General features: G+C 44.1%; 1 protein-coding gene across 6 annotated transcripts in view; it reads left to right on the forward strand.

Moving 5' to 3' along the window:
* Nucleotides 1–1,242: 1,242 nt before the first annotated feature.
* CA10 (carbonic anhydrase 10) overlaps nt 1,243–17,207 on the forward strand; it is a 638,759-nt gene continuing 622,794 nt past the window's right edge. Inside the window, exons 1-2 of one of the 6 annotated variants that reach the window (XM_060289949.1) lie at nt 1,243–1,265; nt 2,809–3,453. In XM_060289949.1, the coding sequence (XP_060145932.1) occupies nt 3,393–3,453 (61 nt within the window). In that variant the 5' untranslated portion in view covers nt 1,243–1,265; nt 2,809–3,392. Of the gene's footprint in view, nt 1,266–1,577; nt 1,893–2,034; nt 3,454–17,207 lie in introns of those variants that run through there. The other 5 variants (XM_060289948.1, XM_060289954.1, XM_060289951.1 and 2 more) reach the window with 5 other exon arrangements.

Below are 17,207 nucleotides of genomic sequence, written 5' to 3' on the forward strand. Positions count from 1 at the left end.
TAAATATTCTTTGAGAGGGCTGAAGCTGAGTGTACAGGCTGAAAAGAAGAAAATTAATTATTATTTTATTGGCTTTGGCTTTTAAGGCAAAACGTAGAGGAAATATGGTCTATAAGCTTCTTGAAAACAAGGATTATGGATTTTTAGTGATAAAACTCCAGCGTCTTGCCACAGTGCTTGACACATATCTGGCACTCAGTTAATATTTGCATAATTCATTCGTAAATAAATGAGTTCTGGTATAAAAATCCAGGCACTGTGCTTCTGCTTCCGAAGACAGCTCTCCTGCTGGCAAGCAAATTCCACTCCCAAGTGCAGAAGGTAGGTCACTGTCCATGGTTTCAAAAGCTCCCTAGGGCGGAATCTGTTCATCTTTAGCAAACTTTTTTCTTTTCTCTCCCTTCAAAAACCCCTTTTGGACGGTGGACTTTCAAGACGCGGAGACACCCTCTCCCCCAGTATGTTTCCCCAAATGGCTAATTCTCACTATCTCAGATTCTTGTAATATTTTGAGGTCTCAGAGTCTTTCTTGCTAAGCCTCGAAGCTCTCTGCATAAGAAACCTGGACTTCCTTCATCTAGGCCTCGATTTTTAATGTGCTGACCACCTGGATTCCTTGGCCTTCATCTCAGAGAACAGATCGCTCAGTCACACCTCCGTCTTAAAAAGTAAGCAAGTCTGCCTGTGGTTCTTTTTTCGAATCCCTGAAGGCACCAGAACTACGCAGCTGTGGCTCCCAAAGTCTGCCCAGCCCAGGAAACTCATGCCCTCCACTCCCAACCCCCCACCCAACAGCCACTCTGCAAAGACCCGCCAGACTCCTTCCTGAGCAGTCGGACAGAAACTAACACAGTACTGTGAAGCAATTATACTCCAATAAAGATCTATTAAAAAAAAAATCCTGGGAACGCTGCAATTCTTTGGCTCCAACCCCGCACTCTCAGATGCCACACCGCCTGGAAGACTCACTAACTTTGCTGTACGGATGAACGGTACCCATTTCCCTTCTCCTTCTCCATTTATCCACCCTTTATGCGGTTATTAGACCGAGCCTCACACCGAAATGTTTTCTAAACACCAAAAGGTAAAGTGCAAAAAAAATCCCCGCGGGTTATGTGTGTTTGCGTCTGTTGTGTGTTCATCCGCGCTTGTGCGAAATCTCCAAACGTCATAGTTTGCAATCCTAACAACCGCGCCGAGAAATCCGAGATCTTTTCAGGGATTTCCCCCACCCTGCCCGCCTCTTCTTTAGCACTCCCAACGAGGTAAGTCTGGGCTTTCTAAGGCCAATACTGCAGCCATAGAGACAATACAAATCTGCGATTTTTTCTTTTCTTCTCTCGCTGCCAGCCTTCTCAGGCGAACAGTCCTCAGCGCAGGGTCTCCTTCCGATTCCCTTGCACCTACTTTACAAGGTGTTGACCGGAAGCAAGTCCTTTCCAGCTTGCGGTGATCCCTCATGCGGAACAGCGAGAGGCTCCGGCGTCGGCCTCGGCCTCCTGCCGCCCCCACTTTCCCCTGGGGCCTTGAGGAGGCGAGCTCCGGGCGTGTGTGTGCGCGCGCGCTAGCGCGGGCGCGCTATCACTAAGGGAAAATCTGTGGAAGCTGCTGAATGTTGTTGGCAGAGTGTTCTGGAGCCCAGCAAAAGCCTCCAAAGCACTTGAGCTTCCCGAAAGAAAAACAGAATAAATGAAAGAAAAGAAGGGAAGCCCGTTTCCCTAAAGCCCGGGTTTCCAATAGTCCTGGATCTTCCCGGAGCTAAGCAGAGGCGTAGTTGGCAGTGGCCACTGCCCGCAGCTGGACTTGGAAAGACGGTTTTTCCCCAGTTTCAGGAGGAGGGAGGTGAGGGCCTTGCAGGAACTGGTCTAGGAACCTGCAAAAAGAACTCTCGGGTAAGTAGTGTTCTGGCACCGGAGCGGAAAGGAGGAAAGAGGAGGGGGCAGGAGAGGGACGAGAGAAAGAGAAGGGAATTAATTATGCAAAGAAAAAAATCCCCCAATATTCCACAGCAGAGGGAGAGCGCAGCACAGCACTCCCAAGATGAGTCAGCCCGGGTCTCCCGCGCCTAACCGGCTGGCGCAAAGTTCTTTTTAAGGAGAAGAAAAACTCCGCAAATCCTAGGTGGTGACAAAAGAAGCCCGGGCGGGGCGGAGTGAGGAGCTGGAGCCCGGCGCTGGGGCCGAGGCGGCTACCGCGGGGGCCCGAAGCTCCGACGCCCAGCTCTTTCCTTCTCCTTTTGGCCGCGTTAAGCCTCACCTCCCCACCCTGCCTCCCCCCCGGGCACCAGGCGGCCGGGTTGACATTTGGACTCCCGGCGGCAGCAAGGACGCTCACCTGGCCGAGCCCCGCTCCCTTCTCCTCCACCCCTCCCCCACCTGCCCTCCACCTCCCCTCAGAATCGGGAGGCGTCCGGATCCGTAGGCGAGGAAATAACGACCCCTGCAGTTGTATTGCGGAAAATCGCGGCGGCGGCGGCGGCGGCAGCGCTAGTCGCGGACGATGGAAGCGAGGCAACTGGAGGTTCCGGGGAGCCCAGGAAAATAGCAGAGGAACAGAAAGCGCGCACGCGACGCGGGGAGCCCGTAGGCTCCCGATGCTTCCGAGTACCTGGCTCCCCACGGTTCCCGTTCCGAGCCCTGGACGTGTCTCCCGAGCCGGGCTCCGAGGCGGCAGGCTGCGTGCGGACTTGGGCAGCCGGGAGGGTCGGCGGAGGCAGCTGGCGGCCAGCAGTTGCGGGCAATAATCCCTGCCTCTCTTTCTGTCTCTCTGTATGCTGTGTCTGCTCCTCCCCCCGGCCCCCGGAAGCAGGAGGAGAACGGCCCCGGAGCGGAGCAGCCACCTTCTGACCATGCCCTGGTGAGGTGGGCGGACTTCGAGGGCAACTCGTCGCGAACTGCCTGGGCTTAGCCAGCAAGCTGCGAGCTGCCAGGGGCCCGGAACTGCGCGGCAAGGCCCAGCGGGGGGCTATCGTCTATGACTTCTTGGGGCTCCAGGAGGATCGGGGTCTCGTTTTTGCAGGAAGAGCCCCGCGCTGGTGGCTTCAGGTGGCTGCCGCCGCCGCTGCTAGTGCTGTTTCCGCCGCTTGTGCAAGGAGTAGAGACCGGCGAGCAGGGAGACTTCCCGGGCAGCGAGGCATCGGACATGTGTCAGCACATCTGGGGCACACATCCGTCAAGCCCGAGGGGAGATTTGCTGGAACAATTCAAACTGCGATATTGATCTTGGGGGTCCCTGGCTGGCAGTCGGGTGGGAGTGCGAGTGTGCGCTCGCTAGGAAGTGTGTGCGTGTGTGCATGTGTGTGTGTGTGTGTGCGCGCGCGCGCGCCCTGTGGGGATTCCCCCCTTCCCCCCTGTTTTCCCGTCGAGTGATGCACTTGGAATGAGAATCAGAGGATGGAAATAGTCTGGGAGGTGCTTTTTCTTCTTCAAGCCAATTTCATCGTCTGCATATCAGGTATGGGACGCGCTGGAGTCACAGGCGGGTTCGGGTTATGTTGTGGTCTTTGGAATGTATGAGATTTTATTGTATGTAGGCAATCAAGTAGCCTTGCGGGGTGGGACGGGAGATGGGTGGTGGCAGAGACCCTTTCAGTTCTGCGGATTTGCTGCCTTCAGAATTGAACACCTTCTAAACCCAAGGGTGTGTGTGTGTGTGCGCGTGCGTGTGTGTGTGTGTTGGAGGTAGCATCTGCATGGAGTCCTGGAACATAGTAGGGGTGGAGGGATGAGAAAGAAGAGGCAGATGGGTGTTGATTTTCAACTGCTTTCCTGGTTGAGAGCTCTGGTGAGGAAATCTGAGCCTTGGCAAACCCCACCACCATCCCTGGCTTTCAAAGTTCCCAAACTCTGGTGGTTCCTGGTTGAAAAAATGGACGCAGAGCCCTGCCCTGATATCTAGGCACTTTCAGGAAACTGCAGGATGATGCGGGGACTGGAGAGTACCAGCAGAGATCAGAGGGATGGAGAGGTACTCCATGCCTTCCCCAAACACATTAGGACCACCCCAAATAAAAGCAAAGCCTATCCAAGACAACATAATATCATAGATACCACTTTAGATGATGAGCTTTCCTAATTCCCAGTGGCAAGGATGTACTTACTGGCTCAGACTTACTGACCTCAGGCTACTTGTGCCAGTCTGTGGTTTTAGGAGCTAGTGGGAAGCAAGGGCATTGAGATGAGTGAAGTAGAGCTTGTGCCTGCCTCTGAGTGTGTGTGTGTGTGTGTTGGGAAGGATTTTGATTTCCAAGCAATGTTCTTGTTGGTGCAGGGAGTTGGGAGTGTGGAGTGGAGATGTAAGAAAATGTCCCAGGATAAGCAGTATTCCCCAGTTCAGTTCAGTGCCTCCTCCCATTGACAGTGTCTACACTATTTCCCTCCACACTTGTCATTTAAGCAACCAGGTTAAGGCCCGTTTGCAGTACTCCCCTCTGCCTGCATTCCCTCTGCAGAATTGGGGACTCAGCCAACTTCCCATGAAGTCAGCAGAAGAGGAGATCAGGAATCTTGCCCCTGTGAGCAGGCATATTTGAGCAGCATTGGGGTGGAGGGACACATTTGCTGCATCTCCCTTCAGCTCCACTAATCCCCACCCTTTAAGCCAGACCAGATTCTGGATATTAAAAACACTTGTCTGCCCTTATCTGTTTGGGGCTGTTTGGGACTTGGCCCAAACTGTTTGGGGCTTGGCCACCCTAGTAATAAATTTGCCTCTATAATACTTTAGAGATATGTTGTGTACCTAGAAGACAATAAAAAGTGCCCCGGGGTCACTCCAAATCCTCTACTCTTTACCCATCCTACATCTAGGAGGAAGAATTCCCAGATGACTTGTAAAGGTTTATATCAGTTATATGTCCAGGGATAGACCGTGGTATCTCACAAGGCCACATTTTACATCTTTCTCTTCTACGTGCCTCTTTCAAACTCTCTCTCTTTTCTCCATGTTATTTCACTGGTTATAAAATAGTCTTTTCCTACCTCTTTCCAGCATCATAAATACTTTCAAATCAGACAAACCAGCTGAGTCCCTTTAAAATTTACAAAAGGTGAGCATTAACTAAAGCTCTGGACCTCCCCATCCTTTGTCCCCAACCCCACTCTTCATTTGGTCAGGCCAGCACAGCTGAGAATGGGCCTGTTCTTAGCCTCCAAAAAAGGCATTAGTGGGATACTCTTCACAGCTATACTTGATTTGGTGTATCAGCAACTAAATTGTATAAATAGAAGCATTAGGAGAGGATTATTTCCAACCCAGGAGAGTTGCTATGTGGCCTTTCACATGTATTTACTAAATAATCATCATTGCTATGTAATGAGAAGATAAAAGTATAAGGAAAATTGCTAGCTATTAGCTAAATATGGAAAACTAGGTTAGCGTTCCAAATGCCTAGTTAGGATCAGCATTAATTTACACTTTATGAAGACATTTAGGCAGAGATGCAACATTATGGACTGTATATTTACACATTCATAAACTTAACTTTAAAAGGCCATTCTTTCTCCAAAGCCAGGGTGGCTTCCTCCCTCTATAAGAAGAACTGCTCATTCAGTGATGTCCATGTATGTCACAATTCTGATTAGTAATATAGTTATGACTCACATTTGTCACAGTTTGGGGGACTTTGTTTTCCCATCTGGCAGCCTTAAGAGGTATAGGTATGCAATACACTAAGGTTAAATAATTGTGGCTCAGGGAGTGGTTAGTGGGCCTATCATTTCTGTTTGCATGATTTGCAGTTTTAATTTAATCATGAATGAGCTTTACCAAAAGGAATGTAAGCCTGTATTCATAGAAGCTGCTAAATCTTAAAAAGAAAAGCACCTCTCTACCATCTTGGGATCAATTGCCTTGCCTAGTAAATGGGTACTAATTGTTAGTGAGTTACCAGGCATCTATAATTGATGCATTTGTAGGGTTGATTTCATTACTGAGGAATACCAGACTAGAAAAGGGCAGCAAAAGTCTGCGGTGTAAACATTCTGCAGAAGGAATATTTTGGAATTAAACTTGGCCTGTAGAAGGTATATTGACTGAATATCAGTTGGCTTTCAGGAACATTCTGGAACTTTGTAACAGTGTTTTGTTAACCAAAGGTTCCTACCCTCATCCTACCCCACCCCCCAAATTAAAAGTACACCCAAAGGAGTTTTCTCCCTGGGTCTATGTGGCTATATTGCTTAAAATACAGACACCTGGGCTTGTATGTTTGATGGCTCTGCATTAATCATTTGATTGTGATGAAGCTGAGGAAATGGGACTGCGGTCTGCTAGCTAGCTTAGCCAGGCTTGGCTAGCTGCTGGGGAAGTAGCATGTGTGCCTTCCATTTGAGAGAATTTGGCTACTTAAGGACAGCACAGCTAGTCTGAAGAGGGAATGCCATGATCTGGGAGTTCTTGGGGCTCTACGTTCGACTCATATTTAATTTTACTGAAAATGTAAGGCAGCCAAGATCTGTGGAGATGACAGGCAGGGAGGGAGGGAAAGAGAGGGAGGGAGGGAGGGAGAGAGAGAGAGAGAGAGAGAGAGAGGGAAAGAGAGAGAAAACCAGGATGATATTTCCCTGTGCTAGCAAGAGCACATTCCCTTCTTACAAAAGCAGCACATGTCAGCGAGAATGAATACTTAGCAGCACCAGGAGAGAATTTCTTGGTCCAAAGAGAGCTGTCTGATTTAATTTACATTGCACATCCTACTTCCCTATACTTTATTTCCCTTTACTTCCTTGTTTATTCATAATAATAACAGCAATAGTAATTAGAATTATGTGGTACTTTCACATGTATTGCACAATATTGCACACATTTTAACTCATCTAGTCTCAGAATTTGTAGGGTGATTTTATAAATAAGCCAACCAAAGGCCACAGAGGTTCAGCTTGGAGGATTCACACCCAGTTCTGAGTCAAAATTCAGTGTATCATTTATGCTTTGTTACAAGATTTCTTTTAAATGTTTTTATTAAGTATTCTTTTATTTTGATGTTTCCAATTGAAAAAGTAAATTGTGTTAAATGGATGTAAATCTTAGAAAGCTTAGAAGTGGAAGTTTAGGGTGATTGTAGCCTAGAGCTAGAATTAAGATGGTATTTGAGTTGTACATGACTGTCATTCAAACAGTTAACACTGTTACTCATTTGCCCCCAGTGCCTTATGATCAGCAATACCTGTAAGAAATGAATGTTTCATATATTCTCTCCCAATCTGAAAATTAAAATGGTTTCACATTAATGGTTTACATTTAGAAATGGGGTAATAGTACATACCTCACATTTGTTATATAGATTAAATTAGATAATATGGTCAATGATTTTCACTTAGCACAGTGTCTCAGGCAGAGTCAGCTTGCAATAGTATATTTTTTCCTACAAACCTGACATTGCAGGGTTTGTGAGGAATAGGATAGAACCTTTACCTTCCTCCCTTACAACTTCTTTAAAAGCAAAAAAAAATCATTAACTAGTGCATTTTATAACATTGAGTACAAATCCTACTTTCAGTGAAGTCTTGGCTTAACAACTTTGAAATGTTTCTTAATTTTCTTTCTCTTATAAATGAGACTGGTAATGTTAGGCTTTGGGGCATAGTCATGAGTGTAACCCACTTTATCCCTGTGAGCCCATTATGGAGGTGAGGCTTGGAAAGTTAAATAAATCACTGGGAACAAAGTAGTGCTTATTCCCAGGGGAGCAACAATTTTCTTCTTTCTTCTTGTAAATTATTACTCAGTATAGACTCAACTTTCAGGTGCTTCCAAAATGGCAAACTGCATATGCTGTCAATATGATTTGAAATAGAAAGTTCCATTAAATATAAAAAAGAGCTCCACCCCAGTAAAGAATCTGATGATCTTATTGGCAATACGGTTTGTTTAAACCCAGTTTCCCATGTGATGTCACATAGACTCTTCATTGACAGATACCATAGATAACAGATATCATAGATGGGACTCTCCTGGCAGTGAGACGAGAGGCTTCCTGAGTAAATACACTATGGGGGGAGGGGGGGAAGAATTGTCAATGTTGAGAAACATTTTCTTGGGTGGGGAGGGGGGGTTTGATTGCCACCCTAGGCCGTCATACTTAACATCCCACCTTTTCACCTTAATTAAGCATTACATATTTGGGCCTGAGGTTTAGGCCAGGAACACATGCAGGTACCATAAATGTGTACATGGTAGGCCATTGTGTAAAGAATGTGGGAGTGTGAAGACCCACCCTGCAATCAAACTCTGCCTTAATTACCTATGTGATTTTGGGCAATTCTCTTAGCCTCTTAGACTCTCAGTTTCCTCATCTGTGAAATGAAAAGTTATATCTTCTTTGCCTATTTCAAAGAATTGTTGAGGGAAACATCAGAGAGTGATCCTGAATGTTCTTTGTGTTATACAAATGTAAAGTTATCTGTGTCTTTACTATATTATGGAATGATCCATGCATAAGATATAGCTTTAAAATAAAAGTTGAGATACATACACATAATGTAGAGTGATATTAAATACTACAAATAATACTTAATGGTGTAGATATAGTTGTGAAAGCAAAGTTGTAATGCACAAAATGTATCATGATATAAAACAGTACGAATAATGCCAAATTGTTTGATAAAGTACATACATGCTATGTAAGAGAGAAGTCCAGACATGAAGGAAAAGGAGGATATTAGATAGATGTTAGAGGTTTGGATAGAAGAGTTGGAGGGGACCACATCATCAGAAGGAGAGGGAAAGGAATGAGTAAGATGTACAGTGAAGACTGTCGCAATTGGAAAAAAAGATTCACTTTAGGAGATACTGGAAAGTTGGGAGGAGCCCACTTAGAGAGCTGTTGAATTGAGAGAATATGGAGTGTCCTAATATATTTAATTTCTTGGTGATTTTTATTTTTTCTTATTATGGATCTTTACATGGATTCAATGGATTGAGCTTGGTTAAAATTTGTTCGAAATTCTAACATTTCTTTAGATTTTAAATTTGTGTTGCGTGTCTCCAACTACTGCTCTCAAATCTCTCAAATCTGTTTGAGATTGTAGTTGAGTTTTGGGGAAACTTCAGCTTTCTCAACTGTAAAATGGAGATGGTACTTATTTCCCAAGATTGTTGATCCTACAGGATAATTGTAAGGAGCAAAACACTATTTGTAAATGCCTAGCATCGTATCTGGAATACAGTAATCACTGACCAAATTACACATATGATATAAGAGTAAGCGTGGGCTTTGGAACCAAACTAGGTCTAAATGTGAATACTACCTTTAGCATTCACCCTCTGTGTGATCTGAGGTAAGTTCTTTACATTCTCTGAGTCTCTGTAAAATCTGTAAAATGAGGATTGGAGAAAATGTACATAAGATCCTGTCAAAGTGCTTGACGTGTGGTAGTCTCTCAGTGAATTGGAGCTGTTCCCATAAAATTATTATCATCAATAACAATACTTATTTTGACACTTTGGACCTATTTTTGTAAATTACAATTAATTTTTCAGTCATTTCTTTGTGTTCAACAAAACAGTATTGCCAGTTAACTGCGTGCCAAGCATAGGAATTACAAAAATTAACAAACAACACTTGGTCTTTAGTATTTATAACATGGTATGCATGTTATGTGATAGAGTTGTGTTCAGAGTGCTTTTTATATATATATATTATATGTATATAATATATATATATTATATATATATTTTTTTTTTTTTCGGTACGCGGGCCTCTCGCTGTTGTGGCCTCTCCTGTTGCGGAGCACAGGCTCCGGATGCGCAGGCTCAGCTGTCATGGCTAACGGACCCAGCCGCTCCGCGGCATGTGGGATCTTCCCAGACCAGGGCACGAACCCATGTCCCCTGCATCGGCAGGCGGACTCTCAACCACTGCGCCACCAGGGAAGCCCTGCTTTTCATATTTTTAATTATTATTTTAAATTATTTATATATTTAATTATTTTATATTTTAAATTTGTTTAATTATAAAGAAAGAGAGTTAATTCTGTTGTTAGAAGTTGGAAGATGCAATTGGGGAAGGGGTAGGGTTTATGGAGGAGAAAACAGTTGAACTAGGGTTGGAAGGGTACATGAGATTTCTAAAGAAGAGGAAAAAAGAAAGACATACCATGAGGCTTGCAAGAATAGTATGTTCTTATACAAGAAGTGATAAAAAAAAACCCACAAAAGTATCAGAAGTATGGTGAAATGAGCATATAAAATAGATGGGTTAGATTAAGTGACTGGATATAGGCTAGAAGAATAACGGGGCCAATTTAAAGGGGTTTGCAAGCTAAGGTAAGAATTTTAGATGGTATCTTTTAGTTATGAGGAGCAAAGGTAGAGATAAAGAAAATGGCAATCAGGTTTGTGTGCAATTTAATGATACTTTTATACTTTTATTGCAATAAGCAATAACTTAGAAACCCAACTACTTCTTGTCAATCTTTATTCTTGCTCACAAAACCTGTTTAAAAAAATACTGGCCTAATAGATTAATTAGGCCATTATGGGACATTCTGAGGGACACACTTAAAAGAAAAAATCAGAGTTGTCCTATCTCTTATGCACCTCCTATACCCTAATCTTTAAGATTTAGTATTTTCATAATACACAAATGCAAATATCTCCAATTTTGTACTTCAATAATAATAATAGTGTCTTTAGCATTAGATAAAGGCTAAGAGAAATGAATCATCCATACATGATTTTGTGTTGTGAAGATTGTGTGCCAAGTAACAGATGTGCTATTTGACATGAAACCAATGGTTAAAGCACTGCAAACCATTTTACATCAGCTTTACCTTATTATACTCTGTACAACTCTTATTTCCAATAGACTGCATGTTCACTTGGGAGAGTATACTCTTGGTCCACTAAATTGTATACCCATTTCACCCTTTCAATTGTCCAGTTAATATAAAGTATGTATAGAGACCTAAAATGAAATGGCTTCCTTTGTTTACTTAATCATTCAAAATTTATTGAGGGTGCTCTATATTTAAGATACTGGGGATCCAACAGGAATGAGTAAGACAACTGACCTTTCCCTCCAAGAATTCATAACCTTCTAGCAGGACACTGATTTTAAAAATATTAGTAGTTATAGCAGACTGTGATAAGTACTGTAGTGAAAAGAGATACAGCAGTATGTGAATAGGACAGAGAAGGGGCACCTGACTCATTCTGGAGGTGGAAGTGCTGGAAGAAGGAGAGTAAATAGTGTCAGAGGCTGTTTGGGGTGAGTCTTAAAGAAAGCTAAAGAGTTGGCTTGGAAGATTTCTGCTGATTGACCAGGAGTGTGATAGGGGAGGGATGATCATAGGAAACAACATTTGTAAAGACAGGGCAATCAGATAGGACATAATGAATTCAGGGGAAGGTGAAGAGGTAAGTATGGCAACAACTAGAGGGTGGAGTGTAAAGGATGAGGCCGAGATAGAATAGCATATAAGAAATATGATGCTAATAACAGTAATAGCTTACATATAATAGTAGTAAAAATTACCCTTGTGCCTCTCTGTGCAAGGAGGGCATATTTTAAGGCTCAGGGGGATAGGTCTAGTTTATACCTTTATCTTCTTTAGGAGCAGACCAGTCAGGGTTAAAGCTTTTGGCTTTAGTCCAGCTATGCTCCATTTGGCCCAGAACACTAGTTATTTTCCAGTATCGTCTCTAGTTCCATGTAGCTTCCCAGAAGCTTTTGTGATAACTCAGATTTAGACTACAGAATTTACCTCCTTACTTAGTTTGTATTTCTACCCTAGGAAAAAGAGCCAAGATGCTATTGGTTGACCCTAGATTTTGAAATATGGCAACTATCATTTTATTGCCTTTGGTAATTGAATCTTTCCTGCAACTTTCTGCCGTTTTCATCTTGTGTAATCTTAAACAAAACTTTAAAGGATTTATAACATGTAAGGGTGGGGTGGGTGCTGTGAATGCTAATGAATGGTCTGGGATTGCCTTTATAACACAGCCATAATTGCTTTTATTAGCAAGATTGGACTGGTAATGGGGTAGCCAGTGTTTGGGTTTGAGTTCATTTGCATTAAGGTGCCATCAGGATGGAAGTGGAAAGATCTTCAGTGGTTGTGAAGGAGACAGTCTACAAATGCCTTTTCCTCCTGATCCAGGAGAGGTGGGACCTTTGTCACAGTAAATGGAGAATTAATCTTTAACTTTGTCCCATACTTAACGCCCATAGGCCGAAGGGGCTGGCAGTAGGAAATGAAGCCTGTGACTTTCAGGTGAATTTACCAGAGCCAAGTCCTGCTGTTTTCACAACACATTTGGCAGCAAAGCCACAGTTGGAATAAACATATTTACTGAAGGATATGAGTCAACATATTCCTCTTCTGCTGCTCCCTCTTCCTGCCATACACACAAGTTACCTTTCACCTTTAAGGAAAACAATTTTGATGGCAGCACTTATTGAGTAGGGACCATTCCTCTTCCATGATTTTGGAATAATATAAATACCTCATAGGATTCTTGAAAAGGACAGATATTGGTACATGTCTATGGAAGGGTTCTCTCCCACTCTGAAGGTGTTTAATGCGTTGGTTCATTAATTTCACAAATGCTAATAAATGCCTCCTATCAGTGAGGCGCTGGGCCAGACAGAAGTTAAAATATAGTAAGCTAAACAGCCTTGCCTTTGTAGAATGTATATTTAGTGATACACAATTTTTTTCCCATTGCTCAAACTAGAACCTGGCATTTTAGTAGATACTCAATAATAAGTGAGTGAGTTGATATATAAATGAATAATAAGGATTGATTTAGAATGGCTTTTCTTCCTTCACAGGAGACTGGGAAACAAGATTCAGATCTTGTATGGAGGTTAAGAGGGAGGGAAAATAAAGAAGACTTCTCTGTTAGCTGCCCTTTTGCTTCTACTGCATGCAGTCAGAACTGAAACTTTCCCAGGGAACAACTTATTGGATAGCTTTGTATTTCCTTCTCAGACTCAACTCTTATCTGCATTTGACAAACCAACCTTAGTCAGGGCACTTCACCATTGTTTAAAATGTATTTCTGCTCCTTTGTGTTCTGAGATACCATCCTGTGAGACTTGAATTAGGGCGATTAAGGATCCATGGATGCATTGTTGTTCTTTTTTCATTCCATCTCTGTTCCTATTAAAGGAAATTGCTAAGGATATGGTTGTTTTCTCACTGGGTTCCAGCTTGGGAGAAGCCAGCACTTGAGAAAGCTCACTGTTCTTTAGTTAGCAATGAACTAGAGTGCTTTAGGGGAAAAGCCTACCCACCCTTTAGTCTTGAGGCAGAGCAATACAGGAAACTGTTTTCTAAGGTGTTTTTAGTCTTGTGTCAGAAAACTTTACCTCCCCCCCCCCGCCCCCGCCCAACCTTGCCCAGCCTTTAGAAACAGAACTGTGGCACCCAACAGTTTTTACCATGGGGGGGCGGAGGCGGGTATTTCCAAGAGCCTAGAAATTGAAAGAACATAGTTTATTTGCTGTTCTTGGCTGTACATTCTGCCTATAATCTCCTAGTTGATCTTTATAACTGTGAGGAAATGGTCAGTTAGGTAGTTTGTTGTTTGTTTGCTTGTTAATTTTAGAAAAAAATAAGAGGAGGTTATAGAAAAAAGTCTCCTACTGTTAATCTTGCAGTACATGTATGGAAATTATACTGATAGTTAGAAAGTGAGGCATCTACGTATAATAAATGTTTGTTGTATGGCCTGGGTGTAAATAGAAATATATCACTGGCTGGCTGTCTTGCAGTACACAGTAATGATACCAGCTCTAAGTCACTCACATCTTATGGAATGAAATATAATGTAGTGAAGTCATCATTTTTTGTTATCTCTAACAGGTTCCACCCCTGTTTTTCCACTGTTATGAAGACGTTCTTCGTGGCCTTTTAGTTTGTGTCTTTGAAGTTCTGTGTTGTAGTGACTAAATGAGAGTCCTATGCAATTAAAATAGTGTGTGAGTTGGTGCAGCCTTTTTTTTTTTGGTTCCTCTTGCTTTTAGAATTGCTGAAATTAGAGCCTGACTGAGCCAGGTAAAGTTTTATAATGTTCTATATCTAAAGGTAAAATGTGTCAAATTAAAAATGAGAGTTTTATTTGTGCATTTGCTGTTTAGTTTAATTGTGTGTTCAATTGAAATGCTCCTCTTTGATCAGTACTCCTTACAAGCAAGGGACTGTATGTGCAAGTGTTTTAGTGTTACAAACATGCATGATACTAGAAGTCATTGACTTAATTTTAATGCTAAATATAATAGAAGAATAGTATCAAAGAAAATTTAGGAAAACAAACTGATTCTTCATAGACTAAATTTTCATTTCCCAAAGTTTGCAATTATAACTTTTTTCCCTTAAAGCTTTGTACTTAAAAAAAATTTTTACGTTATATCTTAAGTATTCCCCTGAAATGCCCAAGGTCGCGAGGCCCCTCCACAAGACCACCAGAGTCGAGAGTCAAAGCCAAACGGCAAGGGTCATTTATTGCAGGTTCGAACCTGGACCTCCGCGCACTCGTTGCCGGTGACGCTAAGAGGTCCTGGCGGAGTTTAGTACAGCTCTTTTATAGACCGGTACAAACATAGTCGCCGATTGGTTGACTTTTAAACAGAGACACTAGTCGCCGATTGGTTGACTTTTAAACAGAGACACTAGTCGCCAATTGGTTGACTTTCAAACAGAGACACTAGTCGCCAATTGGTTGACTTTCAAACAGAGACACTAGTCGCCAATTGGTTGACTTTCAAACAGAGACACTAGTCGCCAATTGGTTGACTTTCAAACAGAGACACTAGTCGCCAATTGGTTGACTTTCAAACAGAGACACTAGTCGCCGTCTGATTGGTTGGACGGTTGCGGGGGGGGGGGTCAGCAGGCGTAATTACAGAAGCGAGAGCGGCTGGTTAAGTTTCGGTTTCCTGAGGTTTTGTTTCTTAATTAGAAATACTTAAGGCGGGGCCATGGTCGCAAAAAGAAATAGTGCAAACAGGAGGACTGATACAACCCTAGCAGTGCTGCGGCCTCCACCAGCCCAACGGCAGGGCGTCGGGAGGCTGTGCGCCCAACTTCAGGCGGCGCTCCCAAATGTGGCAAGCCCAGCGCCGCGCCCTGGAATGGTCCTTTTTCGGCCCTTCCCCTCCGGAAAGAACAGAAAAGAAATTCCAGGAAAAGCACAAATTGAATGCAGGGCGTCAACTCAGTCCTATTCTCACCAAACTAGAACATAGCCCCCTCATTCCCCCCTTTCTCATGAACCAGAGGAGCCAATCTTGGGTCCTCAAGGCTCCGTTTCTTCAATTTCTGAGGCCTCGCAGGGCTGATATTGTGTTCTTAATATCATTAGCTGGACTGTATTTATTCTTTCGCGAACAAAATTCATGACTTTACTGAGTATACAGGGACCTATAGTGAGGAGGAGAAGGAGGCATAGTAGAGGGCCCAGGATGGGGAGGAGGAAGGGGAGCATCCCATGAAATCCTGACCAAAGGGGATTATCCGCTAATTCTTGCCGGCGGCGAGCTAGGTCTTCCTGGAGCTGGTGGATCTTGTTTCTTACAATGCCTGATTTATTTGCATAGAAACAACATTTTTCTTTTAGGGCGAGGCATATCCCACCCTGTTCAGCTGTCAGCAAGTCTAAGCCCCTCCTATTCTGTAGGACCACCTCGGCCAGCGAATCTAATTGGTCCTGTAAGTCCTGAATGGTCCCAGAGAGAGTTTCTACATCTTCTATTAATTGCCTAGACAGCTGACTATAGGAGTGAAGGGAGACCCCAAGACCCGTACTCCCTGTGGCCACAGCTCCTGTAATTCCTAATCCTACCAGGAGGGATAGGACTGTAATGGCTCGTTTGGTTCTCCCTGCCCAGAGGTCAAAGCTGGGAATGGGCAATGGGGTGTCTCCCGAGATCAGGTCTACATTGGGGAGAAGGGTGGCCAGGGTGCAGACCCCTGTCCAATTCGGGGGTAAATAGGTGTATGCTAGGTTACTTCCACAGACAAAGACAGTGGTATTAGGACTACAGAGGGAGGAGTTCACGGGGATATATTGACTACATACATGGTCTGGGAGTCCAATTCAGAGGGATCGACCTTAGGGAGAATTAGGGGGTGGTAGCTGAGCTGTGGGTACAGATGCCGATAGGCCTCTTCTATTTGTCTTCGGGTTTCTATCTGGCGCACTGCGTCCTGGGGCCCCCCACCGTCTGACATATGTGTGGGGGCCCTGGTATTCCAGCATACCGGGGTCCCGGGGGTGCCAGTGCATCCAGCCTGAAGGTATTTATTATCATCACTAATGGTGGGGCTTTTATTATTCTGTAGTATGGCTGTGAAATAAGTCTTGTTATTGGCCCCTATACATTGCTGGTAAGAGGAATAGCACATGCTATGCATTGATTCCTGGAAGGTGGAACAGGGGCAAGTGGCTCGAGGGGGGAGTGGCTTAGGCTTATGGTAGCATTGCCAGTTTTGAGAGGCCCCGGTAACCCTATATTCCTGAACAAGATACGCAGTTATGCCCCCGCAGTCCTGCATATGAGTATACCCTCGGGGAACAACAGGAGTCTCCATAGTACCTCCCCTGCACTCGCACGGTGCACCATATAGTAGTTGTATTAAAGTATTCTTATTGGGGGGAGGGCCGAATCCTCCCCTCGTGGCCCGAGGGTTGAGGGTTAGGACTATCATTAGGGCTATCAACAGTACCTTGGTCATCATGGGGGAGGGTACGGCGCAAAGTCAGTTTGAGGGGATTGTTCTTACTCCGGTCAACAGTCCAGGTGACGTCAGCTTTAGTGGACTTGATGAGGTCAGAAAATGGGTCCACCGGCTTGACGTGTGTGTGATGGATCCAGGCAGCTATGCTGTCCACCTTGATGGCTGTCGGCGTTGTCAGGATGATCTGGTAAGGTCCTTTCCACCTGGGTTCTAGGGTCTCTTGTCGATGGTGTTTGACAAGGACCCAGTCACCTGGCCGGAGCTGGTGTGGAGTAGGTGGGGGTCCTGTTGCATATAGCTCTTTTAGTTTGGGCCAGATTGTCTCGTGTATCCGCTGTAAGGCTTGGAGGGAAGACAGGAGATTATTTTCTGGGTCCAATTGGATAAGGTTAGTCTTTAGGTTAGGGATGATAGGAGGAGGCCTACCATGCATTATTTCGTAGGGAGTAAATCCTAGCTTATAGGGGGAATTTCGCACCCTAAACAGAGCGTAGGGGAGTAGGACTACCCAGTTAGCGC

Source organism: Globicephala melas, chromosome 20 (assembly GCF_963455315.2).
Source record: "Globicephala melas chromosome 20, mGloMel1.2, whole genome shotgun sequence".
NCBI lineage: Eukaryota > Metazoa > Chordata > Mammalia > Artiodactyla > Delphinidae > Globicephala > Globicephala melas.